At 41.2% G+C, this 23,773-nt stretch overlaps 1 protein-coding gene across 1 annotated transcript in view; it reads right to left on the bottom strand.

The window, feature by feature from the left end:
- The window catches only part of LOC114766652 (NT-3 growth factor receptor-like), a 164,381-nt gene that overhangs the window by 12,852 nt on the left and 127,756 nt on the right, over window positions 1-23,773 (bottom strand). Inside the window, 6 exon segments of the mRNA XM_028957667.1 lie at window positions 779-943; window positions 2,291-2,295; window positions 4,933-4,974; window positions 4,976-4,993; window positions 4,995-5,065; window positions 16,792-16,980. Coding sequence (XP_028813500.1) covers window positions 779-943; window positions 2,291-2,295; window positions 4,933-4,974; window positions 4,976-4,993; window positions 4,995-5,065; window positions 16,792-16,980 — 490 coding nt within the window.

The following is a 23,773-nucleotide window of genomic DNA, read 5'->3' as shown; positions in this document are numbered from 1 at the left end:
GTTCGTTGGCAGGAATAAAACGATATTAAAGAAGACATGTTTTATCGGTGGCTAGGACTAAAAGATTGTTCTATAGTAAGCTTCTTACTATCAGACTGGCCCCTTTACGTACTCTTTTACTTAGGCCAGGATATCTATGCTAATCTACTGAACAAGACAGTGTCAATGCACTGTACTTCTGAGTAGACAACACAGTCATTCTAACCTGAGTGAAAACCTTTTCCACACCCATGGGCACTCCAGTGTTGCATCCTGATTATCCAACCATTAATTTTTTCACACATGCTTCTAATGCTTTTAGTGCTATTTTTATTTATTTTTATTTATACTCATAATTGTATGTCTGTCTCTCGGTCTTTCTGTGCACATGTTGCATTGTCTTCTAACTACATTGTATGTACATTGTATGTCTTTCCCTCTTGTGAAGTTGTAGCATAAGCCAATTTCCTTTAGGATTAATAAAGTTTTTCTGATTCTGATTCTAATAATCTGTATTCTTTATGTAATCTCTACCAAATTTGAAGGTTGCCTAGTGTCATAGAGCAGGCCCAGGGTTAAATATGTTTTATTGTTCCTTTTCTTTATTGAATTTAGAAGAGAAAAGCGTGCTTCTGTGTGATGTCATGCAGATGTGTAGATGTGTAGTGCAGATGGTTTTATCTAATTTTGTAGAGAAAATAATACCATGTGGGGCTGTTTCTGCCCAAAGGACCTCCCACATAGATGCAGGCTTTACCTGAATGGACAAATGACTGAAGCTGCTGAATTAGTGCTATACCTTAGGAACTTGTTAAGGTCTCCATGCTTCATGTATTCAAAGACCATAATCAGGGGATCTCCATCCACACAGACCCCATAGAACTTCACTATGTGCTCATGCTGCAGGTTGGTCAGTAGCTCTGCTTCCCTCTGAAAAGTCCTTCCTGGCTGCGAGGGTTGGGTCCTTCAGCGTCTGAAAAAGCCCAAGAGGAACAGTCAGCCCCCTAAGAAGAAACCAAATTCAAGATTGTTTATGTTGGTTTTAGTCAGGCTCTTTCTAGCCTCATTCTCTCCTCACTTCTCTGTTTCAGTTTCACTGATTCTCAGAGGAAAAAGTCATTCTGTCCTAATGCATGATACATAAACTAGATGAATGGACAGAATGTCATAGTAACCTGAAAACAGTCAAACTTTTTCCACTTTGAGCCATTTTCTACAGCAGCCTAAAAGACTGTGTGACATTATTACAGTGACATGTCATTACAACGCGTATAAGAAGTTCCTCCATCATCATCATCGTCGTCATCATCATCCGATTTGTGCACTCCTCCATTCCTCCATTCAGTGGCCAGTATAGTGCATTAAGAAAGGAGCTTCTCATGTGTTATAGCAGGAAGTCAGGTTTTCATAATTAGGTGGGCAGCCAGGATCACCAAAAAACAACCACTTATTCAATTACAGTAGCAACTGGTCATATGGAATGAGAGCGGGACGCAAGAGATGGATACTGTGCAACCCCTGAGTGTTGTGAAATATTGACAGGATTGGGGGGGGTGGGGTCACTTCATCCAGAATGAGGGAGTAGGTTTGTGTGAACTTCAGCTATGAAATAATCACTCATCTTCTGGGTGTCAGAAATACTTACATGGCAACGAAAAAGAGTGGGTAGATGGTTAGTTCTGCTTCTGCCAAGATACAGAAAACTAGCAAGCAGTGAATTCAACAAACATTAATGTTATAGTATCAAATGTGAGCCATGTTCTATTCCCATATTCTACAGTTCTATGTAACCTTCTAGTTGTGCAGTGGACCTTCAAAACACAAGTTAATGCATATAATTTTTTTGTGCATGTCAGTTCTAATATTCCCCTGTTCTCAAGAGTAAAATATGCATCAATTTTAATTTGAAAATCCAATTAAATGCATATGCAACAATGCAGGTGATTTACTCAGACCAATTTATTCTGATTAGAACAAACCCTCCTCCACCTGCCAAAACATCCTGCCCTCAGGTTATGTGAAGCTGCAGGGTGACCCAAACCCCCAAAAAACAGCCCAGCTCAGAGAGCAAAGGGAGGCTCATCCATCTCACTAGGCATTCAGACATCTTCTTGACAGGACCACTGGGGTAGGGGTTCATGCAAAGAAAATAAATCCAGGCACTTTTCCTCTTTATCTGTGCATCCTGGGTCACATTTCACTCTGAGGATTCACACAGACATCAAGATGTTTTTTTGGTGCTCCTCCACTTCCTATTGTTTCATTCATTTTATCCATTCTCTCTCTCTTCTGCTGTATTCTCCATCACCACAAGCTCTCTACCTAGATCAGCAGGCAGCGGAGCACCAGTAACCCCAGGAATAAGCAGTGATGAATGAGCCTAATATTAATCGTCATCCTAGGGGCCCTCATCAGTAGTTTACTCTCTCTCTCTCTCTCTCTCTCTCTCTCTCTCTCTCTCTCTCTCTCTCTCTCTATATATTATATATATATATATATATATATATATATATATATTTTTTTTTTTTCTATAGGTACTAAGGCTGTCATAATAAAAGAACACAGGTCTCCTGAGGGATTTTGGGCCCATTCTTCCGTTACAAACTGTATGTTTTCAAAGCATGGACATCCACTTTGAGGCATCCGCCACACATTTCTAAATAGGACTGAGGACTGGACTTAGTTTTGTTTTCCTTAAGAAAACTAACTATTGGACTAATTTTGATGGATGCTCTGGGTCACTGTCTTTTTGAAAGACCCAGCGACAACCTAAACCTAGACTATGAGCGATTTTTAGACATTCTCCCTCAAATGTCAAGATAATCTTTTTTCATGATTTTGAGGCCAGGTCAGGCAACAATCATTTTGGCAGATGTCTGGGGCTCCTTGCTGACATCTCTGACTATTTTCCTCTCCAGAGTTCTCAAATCTTGCGCTTACGACCACAGCCAGGTTTCGTATGTTGTCTCCTTGTTTTTTTGCCAATTTTGCAACGCCTACAGCAGTTTCTAGTCCCTGTGAATTATTTGTAGATGTCAGTGTAGACTTCCCCTTCGCATGAGCCTCTACTATCTTTCTGAGCTCCCAACTGATTTCCTTTGTCTTTATCACGGTGAATAACAATCGTTCCTCTCATGTGTTCAAGTGCCCTGTTCCTTGGAGTCGTTTTATGCTGACTGAATGCACATGAGTGTTTTCAAAGCTGATTGGTTGATTTGAAAGCAAACATCCACAAAGGGCTAATATTTTTGACAACACATTTTTTTTACTATATTTACTATATAAAAAATTAGGAAAACATTCCATAACATGTCACCAGCTAAAAGGTGACAAATGCAAATGATTTCCAACATAGGCTGGAGTTTTTGAAGATTGTGAGGCTGCTCCTGGTTCAGAATTTAAGAAAATGTGCACTTCAATTGCTGTGTATGACAATAATATTGGCATTTAAAGTTGAACCAGGTTCCACTGAATTCTGAACAGTGCAGGCTCTACTGGTTCCATAAAGATTTTTTGCATTTTTCAACTACCCATTCCTTCAAACAGCAGAGATCCATGCGTCAGTGCATTTAGGCTGTACATTTGTTAAAAGCGTATCAGGCCACGTGCCGGCTGAATGATGAACTGCTTTAAATGACCTGCTGGTGGGATTTTTGTTGGAGTCAGGCGAGGATGGATTGCCAGGTCTTTTGTTGCTGCAGTGAATGGTGGTTTCTGCTGAATGCAGGATCTGCAAGAATGTACTGCCTCCTGCTCAGGAGTGTGTATGGATGACTAGATGCCACATCCATACATTTGTTCCAGGTGAATTAAGAACCTTTACTGAGTAATAAACTAGCGACTGAGAATTTCTGAATGAGAAGAGCTGTCTGGTTCCCAAGTTCCTGAACTACAATGGGTACTCATCATACGACTGCTGACAGGGTGATAATAAAGCTGAGGGGAGAAGAGAGGGCAGCCTGCTCTGAATTCAGTCCTCTTGCAGCTGCCAGCAAATGAAATCTTCTCCACATTGAGCAGCCCTGCTTCCCAGCATGCATCAATGACGCAGGCTTCATCTGAAAACCAATTTGGTTGAGGCTGGTCTTTAGATAACGGCAAGCCTTTCCTCTAAACTACTGCATGCCGGCAATTTGCATCCGTGTGTGTGTGTGTATATATTTATTTATAAATAAATAGTCTCACAGGTTGGAGCTGAGGTGTGAAAGATGTAGTTTAAGTCATCATGTTCAAATTCATGCTGATAAATGATGTTTAGTGGTCAAAAAGACAGGAGATTGAAACATCTGCTTTAATTATTTTATTCATTATTCATTCCCATTAAAAACAATGATCTGTAAAGGTATGTTTTTCCCTTAGTTTTTCAACTGGCAAATTCTTTTTCAGAAAGTCATTGCAAAGATTTGTGGTTGGTTTACTGGTAAGAAGATTTTTTTTTTTTTCACTCTTTGTATTTTTGGGCGGGGTATAAATAATGAGTTGGTAATGCACTGGGGCAATTTTTCATTAAACCTTTACCACGTCAGCATTTATGCCATGTCATAAGACATGATAATCACTGTAAAAGCTGGATCACATTAGCATCACTGTTTCTCACAATCCATTGTTAACTGGTATTGCATTAGACAGTTTGATAGATGGCGCATGTTCCGCCATTGCGGAAGATGCGCCAATGTGTCAACAATGACACATTTGTTGTCTTATTTAGGGGTGGTTGTAGCCTGACAAAGTCACACCCTCTTGTCCCTGAGTGAGACTTAACCCTGAGTGTGTCCAGGCGGTTCCTGTAGCTAATGATTGTATGTCACCACATCTCAGTCTGAGTTTTGTAATATGTAATATGACTATTAATTAAAACTGGCATCCATTATATACACAAGTTAGCACTATAGTTTGACTGACTGAGCATAATGAGCATAATATAACTCTGACAGATGCTGAGATGTCTCCTACCTTCACAGCCACCAGCATCTTGTCCTTTGTGGTGCTCAGGTTTGTAGCACTCAGCCAGAAAACACCTTCCCAAAGGCCCCTTCACCAAGCTCCCGCTTCAGCACAATATCTCTCCGCTTAATGTGCTGAACATCTGCATACAGACAGAAGAGGGACAGGCAGGTTAACACATAATTCTCCATTCTTCACCAAGCTCTGTATCTTTTTTTAACTTGAAAAACACTTTTTAGATTACTATTGTATTGGTCCTGCTTGTTTCTTTCTATGCAAAGTGGAGGTAGCTATGAATTCAAAAAGAATCTAAAGTGAAGTAACACTGAGCAAATTGAGAGTCCATTGTGCATTGAGGACAAAGTGGAGCGGCACCATCCAAGCACTAACAGTCATCCCTGCACCTGCTCCAGCCAAAAGCCCAGAGAGAGACAGCAGCTCCATATGGCTGTCCGCCACAGCATCTGCTATTTACCCAAAAACAGGCTATGAGACCAGCCCTCTGGTCACCACGGCACCTAGCCAGGCTCACCATTCTCCCAATATTGATTGATGGATGTTTGACAAATAAACTCGGTATTCTCTACTGGCTGGCAGGCCTTCCTGCATCCCGCCAACCAGAACTGCTAATCGCCAGAAACATATTAGGTGCAATTAAGTTCCACACAGTGGAAGTAACGACACACTGAGGAACTTGGCACAGCTCCAGACGGATATCTCAAATTCCCATTACACACACACACACACACCACACACACACATTTCCCTGTTCATTGTGAGACAGATCACAAGGGGATGTCTGGAGTAGCGGAAGGCAACACAGCCAGTGATTCCCCCCTAATTAACCAGCCTCTATTTAAATCAAAAGTTGTCTTCGTCCCAGCGAGTGCCATGCTCGCAATTAGCCGTGCCGCTGAGGATGCAGGTCGTCCCACCTCCCTTCCCAGCTAAAGACCCCTCACTTTGTGCGGCCTCATAACAGCCGGTGGCAACGGAACAGTAACCCCCGCAGAGTGGCCGGTCCAGGCAGGTTTGCTGCTTCCGTGCAAGGATGCTGAACTGAACACAGTAATGACTGTGGTTTATTAATTATATTTATAATTAATATATGTATATAATAATATATAATTATATTTCACCTAGACCAGTAATCTGATGACAAGTGTACTGCATTACTTGAAGGATATTTACTATCAGGTACTTGCTCAGCATCTTTGCATTAATTTGCAGATCATTACAGTTTATTGTATTTATTTCAGTTTCTTCTCTTTTTTACAGGCCTTTTGCTGCCAGGACAAACACAGCACAGCAGTGACGCAAAAGTCTGGCTCTGACTGCACATTTATTTATAGAGTCATAACTTTTCACACTGGCTTCAGTGTTTGTGGTTATGCTATTTTATAGTTGAAGGAGGTGTGAGGTTATGTTAGTTTTTTATGTACAATTCAATTCCATTGTTAATTTTTTTTGATGTGGCAAAGAAAAGCAGTGTTTTAAGTGTTCAAAAAGGTTGCATTTGATTGTTAAAGCAAATAAAAAAAAACTTCACACAGGGCTTCTTTTTGTTTCTTTGTTCAATGTTTCTTTTTTTCTGTTTTTGTCTTTTGTAGAGACAATATTTATCATTACATGGCTGACATGGGTGACATCAGAAAATAAAACAAAATCCCTGCCACTGTATGACTGATGTGCCACCAATGTGTCACATGAAGCATGTCACCAACTTCCAGCCTGGTTATTTTAGCAGTGTAGCTTGGGGCGAAACACTCTATTAGCGATGTGTTCATGCCGCGGACAGCCCCTGCAAATCCAGTTCATTACCGTGTTTGGTGGTAGTAGTGATCATATGGTAGTGTTAGAATGAGGGTGGTATTAACCTCTGAAACAGATGACCACAAAGTCCCAGGTTAAAACACCACTTACTACCATCGTGTCACTGAGCAAGACACTTAGATCTGAGTGTCTCCAGTCCCTGTAACTACTGATTGTAAGGCACTTTGGATAAGGGCGTCTGATGAACAGCCTAAATTTAAATGTTTCTATAAAAATTATATATATATAAATAATTTTCTATAAAATCTTCTTCCTGTATTTCAGTAAACACAGAATCGGACCTTGTCAGTGCATGCCGCGCAGACTGTGTGGTCCCGGTGGTGCCAGAGGTGCAGACACGGATGAGGGATATTGGCGTGTGGTCCAATACAGAGCCCCTTACGAGCTGTTTGGGTGCATCCAGAGAAAACTCCATGGTGAGGGTACTCTGGATCCGTGTGGCCTTTTCCGTTTTCAGGTGTTGATGTTTGTCTGCCCTTATTACCACTTGCACTGCACCTCGTATACTCCGAGCCTCCAGTACTGCTTGCCTGATCCCTCCATCGCTAAAGGTAAAAGGAAGACATTCATCTAGACTCTTGGTCCCTCGGTGGTGGAATGAACTTCACCTCGAGGTCAGAACAGCTCAGTCACTGAGTATTTTCAAACGACAGCTCGAGACCTTCCTCTTTAAAGAATATTTAGATTAACTTTCTTATTGTCTAACTTATGTACAGAATCTACAACAAGAGTGAATAAAAAAATTGTATTCATAGTTGGGGTCCTAATGAACTAGAAACTGATCACTTCATTGATGGTAACATGAAAGCACGTTGTTAGTCGCTCTGGATAAGGGGGTCTGCCAAATGCCTTAAATGTAAATGTTATAATACTTGTATCACTTGTGGTTGTCTGTAAGTGAGCCTATTGTCTTGAGGTCTTTGCTGGGTTCATTTATTGTATGTTTGCGTCCATGCTTGTTGCCTGTATGATGTGCTAAATATATATACATATATATTCCAGTAATCTGATGACCAGTGTTGGACTTTACAAGTCCTACTGCATTACTAGAAGGATATTTACTACAAGGTACAATGCGCAGCATCTTTGCATTTCATTCGCAGATCATTACAGTTTATTGTATTTATTTCATTTTTGCTGCCAGGACAACACAGCGCAGCAGTGACGCAAAAGTCTGGCTCTGACTGCAACATTTATTTATAGCGTCCTTCATAAAAAATAAATTAATCATGTAGAGAGACATTGAAGGAGTTTTAGAAGTGATTTAGAAAGAAATCAGCTTCTGAAACAGCCATTACACAAATAAAAAAATTAAGCTACCCTGACTTGCAAAACTCAGTCATTTATATTCAATTTAATTTCCATTCCATTTTATTTCCTGTTATAGTCTACAGGACCAGATCATCTCTCCATCACTACCTGTCTGACCCTTTTCTCACACGTGTCTGTCAGTCTCAAATATACATTTTAACAAGGTTTACCAAGCTTACCAAGTCATAAGAGACCATTGCAAAATGTGATTAATTAATGATTTAATTTTGAAGTTTAATCAAAATGATTTAATCAAAATAACCGATTGGTGCTTTTTAGCACACTATTTTATGTGTGTATTGAGATGCATCCACATATTAAGTCATTTGCATGCTCTGCAGCTGCTGGAGTGTGGATGTGTACAGAGTGTCCTTGCATGTTTTCAGTAGCACTCTGCGGAAGGTAAAGCAGAAGCGGGTGACCTACAGCTCCATCAGTAATGCATGTTCAACTATTTTTTATGCTTATTGGATCCTGATGAATTAGGGTCCCATGTGTGGTCCTGACAACTAATAGCGTGCCGCCTGCAGTAACAGCACAGGTCCAGTGCAGGTGCTCAGGGAGGCAAACATCAAGGTTACAGAGCATGCGGAGATGCCCGTTATGCTACTCAGTCGCAATTAGAAGACATTAATGAGCTGGATGAGACACATTTACATATATTAACTATTTAGTGCATTGCCTCCATCCATTGCTTGGAGGAAATACAGCAGAATAATTTCATCAGATTAGATTGAACACAGTCTTTCACCTTTTTGGAATAATGAATAAACAAAACTATAAAACTCAATTCTGTTTGAATATGAATACAGAACTGATTTGAAAGTCTCTCGACTCTTTCGGGGACACAGCTTGCCTTGAGGTTTTAATGTGTGGAGGGTTGGGCAGGGGCATTTTGCTGCTCTTTGGGGGGCTTGCACAGGAGCTGAAGACTGATATGGCAGGAGGGGGCATGACCTTGATAAGGGTGATAAAGCGAGACTCCACACAATCTTTTGGTATTGATTGCTTCGGGACCCCAGTTCATTTGTCCCTCATGATCCCAGTTGGGCTGGGTGGGGAGTTGGGTCTGTCAGCAGGCAGGGGGGGTTGGTGTATGGCCGGAAACAGCTAGAGAAACTGTAACGATCAGTGTGGTGCCTTGGAGAATTGGGCATGGAGGTGGTATTACAGGGAGGGAGGGTAGGAGACTTCCCTGTAAAGGTGACCTGAGCTCCTCATCCTCCTTCCTCACTCCTTTTTCCTCCTCTTGCTCTGTTTTTTCCTTTATTAAGTGCTCTGCTGATCCAAGGGAACACCTTTGTTTTGAGAAGAGAGCCTTATCTGCCTTCTCATCATAACGTTTCTGACCACTCACACACTTGCTCACATTGATCAATAGGCAAATCAATGGTGTTATACAGGAGTAAATGGAGTGCTTTCTATTTCAAGCAGAAATTAGAAAAAAATGTGGGGAAAAGAGAGAGAAGGGATGTCAGATTAGCACAGGCCAAGCTCCTGCTGAAATAATAGCCAACTCTCAGATATGCATCTGTTGTTGAAACACCCTCCATCTCTGTCCTTCACAGTCACTAATAAGATCAAGTCCCTGCTTCTCCACACCTCCTTGTAACTGATGCTCCTCCTGCAGTCAACCATGACCTGTCAGAATCTTAATATTTGCTAAAGAGCCTTAATGAGGGATAATGAAGAAGCCTCATAGTTGCTCCTCTGACTGAGTTGAACAGTGATTGTCGAGTCTGGCTGCAGCAGCTTCTCAACACTGAGTAAGCATCTGAGTAAATGGGACTGCTGAAGTTAGAAATGTGAGGATAGCGGCACCAGCGAATAAAATCGTATGTTTTCCTGGAGCCGCAGAGTGCCCTACATCAATGCAAATTTTAAAACCTGTAGCAGACTCCTCGATATAAATCGCTGGTTTGAAGTGAAGTGATTGTCATTGTGAAACACTGAGGCACAGCACACGGTTGCACACAACAAAATGTGTCCTCTGCACATTTGTAGCATTAAACAAGTTCTATAGCCCTCCTGGATACAGCTATGTACCCCAACCTCACTTAACTGGAAGAGGAGGTGGTGAGGTTATAATTTATAATTATTACCTCTGTATTACTCATAAACCTGAACATGGATTTAACTCTTTTGAGATTCTCTATACCAACATAACCCATACGTTCATTCCATTGGTTATTATTTATAGACACCCCCGGACCTTACTCTAACATCCACTGTGATAAATTAGAAGACTCGCTAAGAACAGCATTCCTGTCTATACTAGACTGAATTAAATCCTTCCAGATTTATCGCCACTGATCAACTCACAGTCAGACCCCGCTGAACTCGCGACCAAATGCCTAGAACACTGCGTACTACATTATATAATGTTGCTCCCCTAAAAAGGAAGATAGTAAGAGATACAAATTTAATACCTTAGTATAGTTATCACACTCACTTACTTAAGAAGACCGCACAGAAATTAGAACGTAAATGGGGTCGAAGTAAAATTGAACGTGTTCCGAATAGCGGGATAGGAGAGCCTTAACTACAGGAACGGTCTTAGCGTGGTTCAATCAATCTCTCCTCTTAATAGATAAGAACAAAAACAATCCTAGATTCCATTTTAATACTGGAGCAACTTCTTTTTTTCTCTCCCCTAAAGTTTTTCCTTGTGTGCAGAAGGTTCAAGATTCAAGATTGATTATTGTCAGTACAACAGTACACCATGTATTGAAATAATGTTTCACACAGTGGTGTCCTAGAGTTTAAGGGAGCAACCCCCGTAATCAGAAGGTTGCCTGTTTGAGTCCCGATCCACCAAGGTGCCACTGAGGTGCCACTGAGCAAAGCACCATCCCCACACACTGCTCCCTGGGACCTGTGTGAAACCATGTCTTCTTGTAGCATGAGGCAATTGTTTTGGGGTGAGGACAAAGAGCACAGGGTTTCCACAGGCCTTTAAGAGTTTTAAAGGTCTTAAAAATTTGCAATCCCAATAAATAAAATAAAACAAGCCTTCAATCTGTCAGATGTCTGCTAGTCACTGAGCGCTGCGCACCTCTGCAGTGTCAGTGTCATTACCCAATTGGTACCATTTGGCCAGCATGCATGGAAATGACCAGGGACAGTCCTAGCCTGTTTTGGTGCCCTGTGGAAAAGTCATTATGATTTTAAAAATCACAAAATTAAATCTTGGAATCCTGGAAGGGACTGCAGGATAAAAATATGAACAAGCATGTAGTTTATTTAAATGTTTTCTGTAAACTCTTAAAATTTTATATTATTATCACCACATCGTACAAATACCTGACCATATGGGTGTGACATAGTCCTTTTTTATTGTTTTTTTTCTGGTATACGATATATGATATATGTTGTTATATCTGTAAAACATTATTAGAACTTCCTGCTGCAGCGCCTTTGCTGCACACACCACGTTACCCTTTCATAACAGTTATATTTCAATTTACAAATTATAGGCCACAATAAATACCGTATATGGTTAAATTTATATCGCAATATGAATTTTATGCTGTACCCTAGAAGACTGTAATTAAGCCAAAAAGTTGTTTCAGCAAACTTATTTGTTTGAGGGTGTGCAAACATACGCAGCCAGCTTATTGGACATTTTAATTAGTTTGTTAATTGAATTGTGCAGATTATAGGTACATTTCAAGCGTGGTCCATCAGAAAATATTGCCACTTTAACATCTGATATAATATATCTACTGTACATAAGGTGTTTGAATCTTCAAGTAGTTAACTGTTGTTTCCTGTGCTGTTCTGTGCTCCTGTGCTGAGAATTACTTTTCCTTCCCTAATGATAAATGCTGTAAATGTAAATGTAATGTGGTAATGTAGTAGCCTAGTGGGTAACACACTCGCCTATGAACCAGAAGACCCAGGTTAAAAATCCCGCTTACTACCATTGTGTCCCTGAGCAAGACACTTAACTCTAAGTTGCTCCAGGGGGACTGTCCCTGTAACTACTGATTGTAAGTCGCTCTGGATAAGGGCGTCTTATAAATGCTTTTAATGTAAATGTAAATGTAATGATACTGATAATCAAAAAAACATAGTCTCCATAGCCTCCACTGGTAGTCCATGTCATCTTTTCTAAGATTGTGTATGTGCTTTTGACAGTCATTCCTGCCGATATGCTGAATTCATTCTTGCATTTTAGCCAATGATTCAGTAGGTTTTAGAGCCATACTGATCATACTGAAGTCTATACAGTTCATACCCCTACAACCAAAATGAAAATGCTACTGGCTATTTTCCTCCTTTACTACTGGCCCCACCTGACCTGTTTAATTCTGTTTAGAGTGATCAAATTCTTCCGATGAATTAATTTATCTGTTAAAGACAGCGTCTTTGGTGAGGCTACTCAGGCTGCTTATTGAATTTGCTGCTGAAGCTGGAATGGAGAGATGGACAGATCTGTGGAAATTAGCGCCAGGCAGGGAATGGATAACATTCTTCATCAAATTCGGCTGGTGGCTGAGGGGCATGGTAGGATTTATAATTTCTATAAAGACATGAAGGAAGGCCCCAGGAGTGACTGAATACTATCTGAGATTGCCACATGCTTTGTACTTCCAGTGTAAGGGAGAAATAACTGCATTGCTCACAGGTCTAGGGGTCTGTGCCGGTGCTGATCGTAGTAAATATGTGCACTTCAAAAAAAGAAAAAAAAAAAAGCCCTGAAGAGAACTACTCAGGCCTGTCCACTTCTCTGCAGAGTGCTTTATATGAGCAGGACTGGTTTGCACAGCTTTTAAAAAGCCCTTGGTCATGTTAGCCAGCCAGCCGAGGAAGTAGATGCTGATATGAAAGTCCAGAGGGCAAAAAGGGCTCTATTGTCCAATTTTCTGTCCTTGTCCAAAAGCATCAACCGAGACAAATGTATGAGGGCTCAGGAGGAGGAAATGGTCCTGTAATCATGAGTTGGGACAGAGCAGCCATCCAGCACAACTGATGTGTGTCAACCTTTTAGCCTTTTGGTAGAAGGTTAGTTTTAAAGGAGAGAGGCAATTTCTTCAAAGGGCTTTTTTTGAAAAGTACAAAGCATCTGTCACATCTGTCTTTATTCTCGAAACAGGATCACTTATATCATCAGGAGGAATGTAAAAACATCTGGGTGACATACACCCAGTCATGATGCTCCATAACATCAGATCATCAAGGCTAAGTTTCATGCAAGAAACTTCTGTAGAGGCCGCAGTGTCATAATTCTGTATTATAAATGTGTAAAAATAGCTTTTCTAATCCTAAACATAAGCCTTTGATATTGAAACAATATTTCAGATATTTCAGCCTCTACAATTTTTCTGTAAACTATTTGTAGTTTATATTTTGATGCCAATAAATTTAAAAGAGCACCACAATTTCAAGAGTGCTCCAAGAGTGCTCGCACTAATGAAATTCAGGGTCGGAAAAAAAACCCCAAAAATTGTCTAATCATCCGTCAAATTAAGCATGAGCAATCAATCAGCATTCTTCTCGACAGCATCCAGCCAATAAAGTTATGCTCCAACCGTTACGTTCTCTACTAGAGCCAAAAGAGAGAGATACAGCTGGCAAATCACATAAAGATGGTACATTTTATAAAAACTTTATTAACTTTATTATTTAGAAAAGTAAAAAGCTTCGACTATTTGGCCATGGACAAACTGAAATGAAGTGGATGCCATGGGCGTGACTTTACTGACAGTTCCTGAGGGAAAGCAAGAGAGAGCGCCCCAAGCTCAGAACGAAGCCTACTTAAATGAATCTGAGCAACGGCTCACCAAACAGAAGGCGGTTAAAATGTGACCAGCACAAGTTAACATTAGTGTGATGTACAGACCAGACCCAAGATGAAGAAGATCAGCTTGTAAGAAGGGGCATTCTGCAGGACTACAGTACTTCTGCAGATCCTGCTGCATTTTAAATTGTGTCTCAAATCCTGAGTGGACAACAGTCAGGAAATGTGTTTTATTCATATATTTAATAATCAATAGACACAGACGATTGTTGTTTTATATAGTGCTACATGCCTCCCTTGGGATTCAAGATGGACAATTCTGTTGTCGTTAACATCTGCAGGAAAACCAAATACGTGCACGCTGCTTTAATTTCATTAGTATCTTATCCAGGCGTGTAGCCACAATTTAAAACCTTTCAACGCTCCTTCCACTGCCACACCCCCCGCTGTTTCTCTGAAGCTTGTGTTTTCTTCTAGTAAATAAGTGATGCATTACCCACTGTAACTATAGCATGCCCTCCATGTAGTATGAATATGTAATGAAATTACACTAAGTTTATTGCTTTCATGTCAAAGATCGTTGGATCAAGGCTCCTGCTCACTCAGACAACTAGGCCTATGAAAATACAAGAACAGCCCAGCCACTAACAGCTTCACTCTTCTTCGTCTCAATCTGCACCTGAACCATTAAAGTAGAAACAATCGTGGCAGCTTTCAAAAGATTAAAAGAAAAAATGCCAGAATTGCAAGGATAAAATATAGTTTAGGAATATAGTAGGTACATTTTCCTATTATTCATCATATATTAATAGCTACCTCAATAATCGCAATATGATCCCCCCCCCCCAGCCTAATCCTGTTCCACAGTACTGGCACTCACTCATTATCCATCAACATGTAATCCTATTGAGAAGCCCATCTAGGAACATTGTGTGTTTGTGTGTGTGTTTGATTGGTTTGAGTTCTGCCCTGTTCCCCTATACAATAATATCCTGTCATGGTTTTTACTGGGGGGGACTCCAGATCCATGTATTGGTCCAGAGTTTTGTTGTGTTGCATAATCCTAACTTGTGTTCACCTGTTGGTGCCTGTACATAAGTAGTCCGATTGTTGTTGCTGGGTTATTGTGTGTCTCTATGTATTTGTCAGTCACTGTAGGTTGCCCTGTATGCCATGCTGATGCTACTAAAATCCCCTGTTTCCATGAAGTGTATGCTGAGCCAGGGAGAAGTGGGCTCCATGGTGAGACGCAGCGTGGAGTAGGCATACTGGAATATGGCTGGTGTATGAGAGGGCAGGATGTTCGTGATTGGGGATGGTGAGAAGGACTGGCAACATTTGGGTGAGAGAAGGCAGGTGTGGGTAATCCAGGAAGAAGAATCGTGGGTCAGGCGGCCCGCAATGAGGATCAAGAAAACAATCAAGGGATAAGTATGTGGTTATGAAGGCTAGCAGCACTATTGGGAACCAATCAATGAGCAGGCAAAAATGCCGGGGGCCGGGGGGTTTCTAATGGTGGTTGACCCTGACCTCTTCCGGGTAGCATTGAGCCTTGTGACAGCCGTGCATCCTCTTGTGGTTAGGCGGAATGCCGTGACACTCACTCATAAATACAGACATTTAACCTAGTGTGGGGCATGCAATGTATTTGCATATTATATTTCGAATGATAGCTTTATGGATCGATGGTAAATATTTTTAGATATTAAAATTAACTAGAATTTGTTTAGGTGAAGAGCATGAAATGTTGCTGATTTGAAAAGCGAATTGGACAAATCTCTATTTATTAATACTGTGTGGAAAATAAAAGCAACTCATGATGGAGATGAGCAATGATGAAGTATTATTTCTGATTAAATAAAAGTGTCCACAAAACAAAAAATAATAACCCACATATGAGTTGTTTGTTCACAATTTTCTTCTCCCTCTTATATTTAAATGCACATTTACTGGACTCCACTTTCAAGGTTTTAAACGTGTGGAAAACTATTGTCATTAGAGGAAAATTACATTACAGCTCATGCTTCTTTTTTGTTTAGCTATCATAACACAGTGATACTATATTGTTATAATTTTGGTTCTTCAAAAGCTCTATTCATTCATTAATCTCATGGCAGTAATATTTCTATATGTGCTGCGCTCACCGCAAGGTTTGTGCTTTCTCTCAAAAACCAGCAAGTGGGGATCGTGTTGTAGATCCCTGAACACTCAGAGACTGATAAGATCAGCTTTATTCCCCTTTTGTTTCGGATGTGTTTCGAAGGAGCAGACTGAACACTAGCTCGCTTTGATTCTATTAATTAGGCAGAAATGAGTGTACTCAGATCAGGCAACCACAGTCACTATTGGCACTACTTTTTAACAAGAATTCTTTATGCCATGAGCTAAAAATCACAAAGTAACGTCATTATGATATAATAGATTATGTTCTGCATCGATGCAGAATCATCCACATCCACTATAAGATGAACTTCAATGTCCTGTTACGGATGTCGCAGAAGAAGTTCAAGATGATTACTGCTCTAACATTCGTACAAGGGCAGAGTGGCCACAAATCAGAGCAAGTGTCGCTATAGTGTACAACTAGATAGCAACTTCACAGGGGCCTGAAAATGGGAATACACCACAGAGGCAGCCATTGACTGGGTTATTTTTGGAGGGATTCCATCAGGCAAGGACCCCCTGTGGACAGCAACACAGTGGGAACATGGCAGCTGTAAGCCTTTCAGACCTGCCACTGGCAGCATAATGGACAGCAAACAGAGCAACAGGCCTAAAATGGCATGAAATATGATTCATGTCTGAGAAGCACACCTGCTTTGTGCTTGGAGATAATTGTATATAGCAGAGTATAGTTATACCATTTACATTGGACATTTTTGTACAAGTCTATACCCTAACCCTGACATAAGCACACATGCATATACATGCATGGCTGTATATTTTCTGAAGGTGATTCCCATCAGGGCAGACCTACTCACATGTGGTGGGCTTGTTGCAGTTATGTCCATGGCGGAAGTACTGCGGATTTTCAATGACGGGAATGCGGGTCATGCCGATCACCACTGCGTCCGTCCCTGTGTCCAGAGTGCAGGGTGAAATGATGCCGTGGTTCACATGGTGCAGGGGACTGGCAGAGTCTTCCTCTCCACTGATGACTGCCACCGGCCCTGCAGCCAGAGGAAGGGAGGAAGAATAACTGTCAGCTGTGTTACTTTGGAAATGTGTGTGTGTGTGTGTATCCTCAGAATCACTGCTCCCCACAGTACAGTCTCTCTCACATCCTATTTTCTTTTAATCTCTCTGTCAGACAGGTTTTCTCAGATTCAACACAGACACAGTGTCACAGGACGGTGCAGTCAGGGAAAAAAAAGAAGAGTAGAAGCGAAATAGAGAAAAGTGTCTCTCCAGAATACAGCTACAGGAAAAAAAATATTTCTCCACCACTTAGCTTGTCTCTGTGTGTTTGTGTGTGTGTCAGTGTGGAGCTCATTAGGCAGCAGTGTGTTAGCAACGCACTGATTCTGACAAGACCTGTCAGCCTGGCTCAGTAGCTGGGATCAGTTCATCTGAAAAGGTCAGAAATCCTGGCTTGTGCAGGAAGGGTCAATCCAATGCAAAGTCAGCAAAAGCCAACCAGACTGTCCTGTTACTGGAGACAAGCTTGCCAGCCGACATGACAGAATTCCCACTATACTGCCTTTTAAGAACCTTCAGCTTGCTGTCTTTGTTTTTGTCAGCACAAATTCTGGTCAGTGTGTGTTTTCACAACTAGAGGCTCGACGTAATGAAATATCAAGATGATGCATCAAGTCTGATGCATACAAATTCAATAGTATTTTTTTTTTTTATTCTTTACAACGTGACAAAAATGTCACAAGATGCAACATAATTGCTGGTAATGTGACAATAACTAGGTCAACCTCTTTCCACCGTTGAGAATTCTGAAAATATTCTTTAAATATCTTCACATCTTAATTGTGTATAATGTAAAAAATAGCCAGAGAGCATTTAAGACTTTTAGGAATAACCCTGTATGCCTGATGCACTTTTTAAATTAATTATCTGCCATTCCTCTTGGCAGAATCAATGAATCTCAACCAGTTTGGAAGAGGAGTAATTTTGCATAACAGAGTCCTTATGTCCTTTCCTCTCTATTATCAAACTCATCCATAGTTTGAATTATGGGGGGTGCTGGGAAGTGTACTAAATTAAAGGCTCAGAAACCAATCAAAATGTGGAACAGAACAAAAATACTACAACCAGAAGTCCTTTTACTTTTGTGTAATTTTGGCTGCTGTTAGGGGCTTGCCACAGCAGACCAGACCTAAGATGAAGAAGATCAGCTTGTAAGAAGGGGCCTATTTCCCCACGCTCGACTGATTAGAGATCCATGACCACGACCTTTGCCTGTCCCCGACCTAGAACTTTGCCTGCCCCTCTAAACGGATTACCCCTTGTGACCACGACCTTCGCCCACCATTGACCTCGAGTTTGCCTGCCCCCTTTGCAAAGACGATCTCGCATGTTTCCCCACCTTCGTGCCATCCCAGACGTCCAGCCTCATTCCTTCGCCTTCTTGCCCGTTACCCCCCATGGAGCCAAAGTTCCCTCCCCGCAACACAGCGGCGCTTCCACGGCCACACTTCCGTTCCAGCTCACCTCCGGCTGCACTATCACCGGCCAAGCACCTCCGGTCCTCCTCTCCCAGTACGACGACTACTCCACCCGCTCCAAGCATGCCTGCGAATGCGTCCCCGAACTCGGCCAGTGACATCAAGTTGGAGTGATTTGAATACAGTGCTTTGTGTGTAGAGAGAGAGAGGTTTTTACAAGCTGAATGTCCTCACTACTAGGCCTTTCTATTTTCTTCTTGTCTGGCAGCTCAATCCTTAGCATTACCTTCTTTCTACACTTCTCTTGAACATATCACCATGTTTCTTGAAACTGTACTCCACTCTTGCAATAGTTCACAATGTCTGCATCACAATGTGAAACAAGAAGGGGTTAAGAGATCCTTGGTGTAGACTTACCTCTACTTTGAACATGTCTGTCACCGCTGTCACACTAACCCCATACATGTCGTGTACTTTCACATCTGCTACTCCTGACTTCCTGATACCATAAATCGTGTCTAGGCACCCTGTCAAATGCATTTTCAAAGTTCATAATCACCTTTGGAAAAAAACATTGCATCTGCTGCTGCTCTCTGATCATTATCTTTCCCATAATTATGGTTCTTTTTGCTTCTGTAGTTTGTACAGCTCTGCATATCACAGGTCAGGTCACCTGTTCCACTCTGCCTGCACTCACTTCTTCACCTCTCTTTCACACTTCCTATTTTCTGGAGTGTTGACTATCTAAACAACTCTACTTTCTGCTCTATTCCATTGAATCTCACTGTCCTCCCTTTCATCCACATACATGGATTCTGCCTTAGCCCTACTGTCCTTCATTCCTCTCCTTTCTCTAGAGAATCTCTCCACCTCTTCAGCTTGAACCCATCTCACTACGTCATCTGCAAATGTCATAGTCCAATGGGGACTCTTGTCTGATATCAGCTGTCCACCACCATATAAAAAAAGCTCAGAACAGATCCTTGGTGTAGACCCAATTCTACCTTAAATGCATCTCTCACTCCTATGGCAGACCTACCTCACTTCTGTTCCACTCTCTTAATACACCCAGGTGCCCTTTCCCATAACTTTGTTGTGTCTGATCAACTTTATATCCCTCACAAGCTAATGTCTTAGCTTTAGTCTTAACCACTTCTACACAGTACAGTCTCATCTCAACCATTTAATTCTTTGGCACTGCCGTCCTCTGTCTAGCTGTACTTTCCCTCTCACAAAATAAGTTTCATTGGTTTGTCTGCTCCCCGGGCGCCTGTCATCCTGTCATTCATCAGACCATTAAAACTTCCTCCATTAATCCACGGTCTAATTCTGATGCTCAGGCACTCATTGTAGGAGCTTTTGGTAGAGGACCCTTTGACTGACCTGCAGCTACACAGCCCTATACACATTTAACTGTGCTGCGCTGTATTCTTAAAATAACAAGAAGTTGTTATTAATGACTCATCCTAAGAAGTTGTTATTAATTACCAGTGAATAAAATGTATTTGTGGTTAGTTAATCATGAGACCAGCTCAGAAAATTGCTTTCTCGCAAACCAGAAAGAATGGGGCAGTGATGGTCAACAAGGACCCAAATCCTCCAGACAAACATCAATCAGGCTGAAACTTCATCCTCTAGTGAAACCTCATCATCACTCTAGTCAAATGTTTGCAACAAGACAGAACATATTCAACATGCTAAGTATCCTCCACAGAGGTAATTATACAAAAAAAAAAAATACAACTGCAGTGTTTACAGTGGTATACTTACATGTATTAATAAAAGGCCACTTTGTGCTATGAGGACTGATATAGGCTAGAGCTCAGTATCTCTTAAGGCTCAAAAATATAAGTTGCCAAACAACCACTTAGGCTAATTAGGTCACTTAAGATGTTTTTCCTGGTAATTGGAAAGCCTGGGTCATAGCACTGCTATTATTAGACAAATTAAGGTAAATGTGGAGTCTTGTGAGGATAAACAGTGTGACCTTGCGCCGCTGAACTTTAAAAAGCTGAATAATTACTGCTTTCAGATGCTACTGCAGGCCCTTGGCACCATTAGGCTAGAATCCATGCAATTGCATAGCCAGATCCATCGCCTCTGTGCCCTTCACTCAAATTGAGATCATTAAAGTGAAGGGTAGAAAGTACAATGTGCGGTCAGAGGTCATGAGGAAGATAAGAATGAAACCATTTGAAATATGCCTTCAAGACAGCCAAATCAGAAGTTGCTGATTGCCCACCTATACAGTACACATCCACCCTTTCAAGACAAAAACCTCAAACAATATGTGAAGGAAGGGGATGAAACTGTTATGGTTTGGAGCAAAATCAGGGACGGATTCAGCTATAAATAACAAATGGTGATGGTGGCATTTACAATGCATCTAAATGACAATATTTTAATTGTATGTTTTTTACATATTTGAGCTGAGTATTAAAAAGGATGAAAAGACACATTTACACTGTAAAAATACTATACATGCAAACAGAAAAATACTGTAGCTGATGCTTAAAAATTGATTTCCACAGCCAGCATGTGAACAAATGAAACCCATTAAAAATTAAAATATTAAGGTGCATATGTACAGCAATATGAAACAAAAATCCGATCAAACTGGCAGAGTTGGCGCCCCTCCCACCATCCACTACACTTCATTATTACGCAGGATTTTAATGAAAAAAAAATTATAAACCTTTGGGCAAAATTCTGGACTTTACTGAAACTGAAAAGAAGGAAGGGGAAAAAAAACAAAAATATGCTTTCATAAAATTTCACAATTGGAGGGTCTACTGTGAGATGTGAAACAAGTAGGACATGCAGAAAAAGATCTCACAAGGATGCCAAAGACAAGTGCACACTCCATTATATTCAGTCAAATTGTGGAAGACTGGTACCAATGAATGAGTGTGAAAAATTTCTGGTCTTCACGAGAAATATGGTTTTCTGCTAGTATGTTCAAGTTATTAGAATTTTAGAAGCATGTACATCATCATTGTCGTCATCATCTTTCTCCGCTTATCCGGGTCCTGGTCGCGGGGGCAGCATCCCAAGTAGGGAATCCCAGACAGCCCTCTCCCCAGCCACCTCCACCAGCTCATCCAGCAGGACCCCAAGGCATTCCCAGACCAGACTGGAGATATAATTTCTCCAGGGTGTCCCCAGGGAGGCGTCCAGGAGGCATCCTGACCAGATGCCCGAACCACCTCAACTGGCTCCTCTGTGGAGGAACAACGGTTCTACTCTGAGTCCCTCCCGAATGTCTGAGCTCCTCACCCTATCTCTAAGAGTGTGCCCGGCCACCCAAAGCTCATGACCATAGGTAAGGATTGGGAATCCTGCTCCCTTTTTCCCCTCACTCGTGAACAAGACCCCGAGATACTTAAACTTCTTCACTTGAGGCAGGACCTCTCTCCCGACCCTTATATGGCAAGCCACCCTTTTCTGGTCAAGAACTATGTCTAAGATTTGGAGGTGATGATTCTCATCCCAGCCGCTTCACACTCGGCTGTGAACCTACCCAGCACGAGCTGAAGGTCAGAGCCTGACGAAGCTAGGAAGTGAAGTGAAGTGATTGTCACATGTGATACACAGCAGCACAGCACACGGTGCACACAGTGAAATTTGTCCTCTGCATTTAACCCATCACCCTGAGTGAGCAGTGGGCAGCCATGACCGGCGCCCGGGGAGCAGTGTGTGGGGACAGTGCTTTGCTCAGAGGCACCTCAGTGGTACCTTGGCAGATCAGGATTCGAACCGGCAACCTTCTGATTACGGGGCCGCTTCCTTAACCGCTAGGCCACCACTGCCCCAGGACCACATCATCTGCAAAAGCAGAGACAAGATTCTCCTGCCACCAAATTCGACACCCTCCACACCACAGCTGTGCCTAGGAATTCTGTCTATATAAGATGACTTGCATCACTCCTCATATTTTGTTCCTTTTTCCCCCAGGTGAAATGGATTTCTTTGTATGCTCTTTTTGCACTTACAGAATAGAAACAATGTCAGCAAATTTGTGTTATGTTATTTATTATCACTTTTTTATTTAAATAAGAAAACCAGCTTCATCAAACTGCATGTTTGTCTTCTTGCTTTCTGAAGATTTAGATCAGCCACCAAATAAATCATTTTTAACATAAACATTTGCCTTTAATATTATTAGAATGTGCAAAATTGGTAAGGAATATTTATGTTTATCATGTACAGTTGAGGCCAAAAATGATTAGCCCCTCATAATAAAATTAGTCAACTCTCTTGATTTCTCCATGAAAAGTGTTTGTTATTCTGGAAACAAATACATTATAAATTACAATTTCCACTAAGATTAATTAGGATATTTTATTGAAATACAGAGTTAACACAAGAAAGGGCAAAAATGAGACATCAAAAATTAGTTAATAGTGTACCCTTTCCAATTTCTTTACTAGGTTGGCACAGGTCTCCTGTGGGATTTTGGCCTATACTTCCATTGCAAATTGTTCTAGTTGGTCCAAATTACATGGTTTTTGAGCATAGACATTCACTTTGAGCAAGATTGAGGTCTGCAGGACACTCCAGAATCTTGGTTTTGCTATCCTTGAGGAATTGCTGGATTAATTTTAATGTATGCTTTGGGTCTTTGTCTTGTCAGAAGACCAGTTTAGTCTCATCATACCAAAGCATACCTTTCAAATGTTCACAGGTAAACCTTAGTTGGGCTCTGATGTGCCGCTCTTTGAATAAAGGGCTTCTTCTGGGATGATGGCCCTCAAGCCCACTATGTTGAAGAGCCCTCACAAGTGTGTTGCTTGAATCATTGACTCCAGAAGAGGCCATGTCAGCAACAATCATCTTGGCAGATGTCTGAGGCTCCTTCCTGACATCTGAAAATCTGACACTCATGGCCATGGCCAGGTTTGTTTCATACAGGATGTGTAAGCCTCCCACCTTATCTTCTGAGCTTCAGACTGATTTCCTTTGTCTTTGGCATGGTGAGTTTATTGACAGCACATGTCTGGTTTCAAAGCTGATTGGTTGATTACTGAAGGTGTGTTTCAAAAGCAAAAATTCACATGGGGCTAATATTTCTGACCACCCCTTTTTTACAATATTTTATATAAAGCAAGCCTATTTTATATAACAAGATATACCAAAAGCTATTACATAACACTGGTAATTGATTACATACATTTTCATCAATGCTGGAAACATTAGAAAGTTTAGGGAAATGTTCCATAATTCCTATAGGGGCTAGTAATTTTGGTCTCAACTGAATACATAAATGAGTGCTCAGATGCATTCAACTACACATATAGTCACAGGCATTTTTATTGAAGCCTTAACTGTTGCTAGGGTGTGATGTTAG

The sequence above is a fragment of the Denticeps clupeoides genome, chromosome 17 (assembly GCF_900700375.1).
Source record: "Denticeps clupeoides chromosome 17, fDenClu1.1, whole genome shotgun sequence".
NCBI classification, from domain to species: domain Eukaryota; kingdom Metazoa; phylum Chordata; class Actinopteri; order Clupeiformes; family Denticipitidae; genus Denticeps; species Denticeps clupeoides.
Note: the sequence above shows the minus strand (reverse complement) of the source record. Positions and strands in the feature narration are given on the sequence as shown.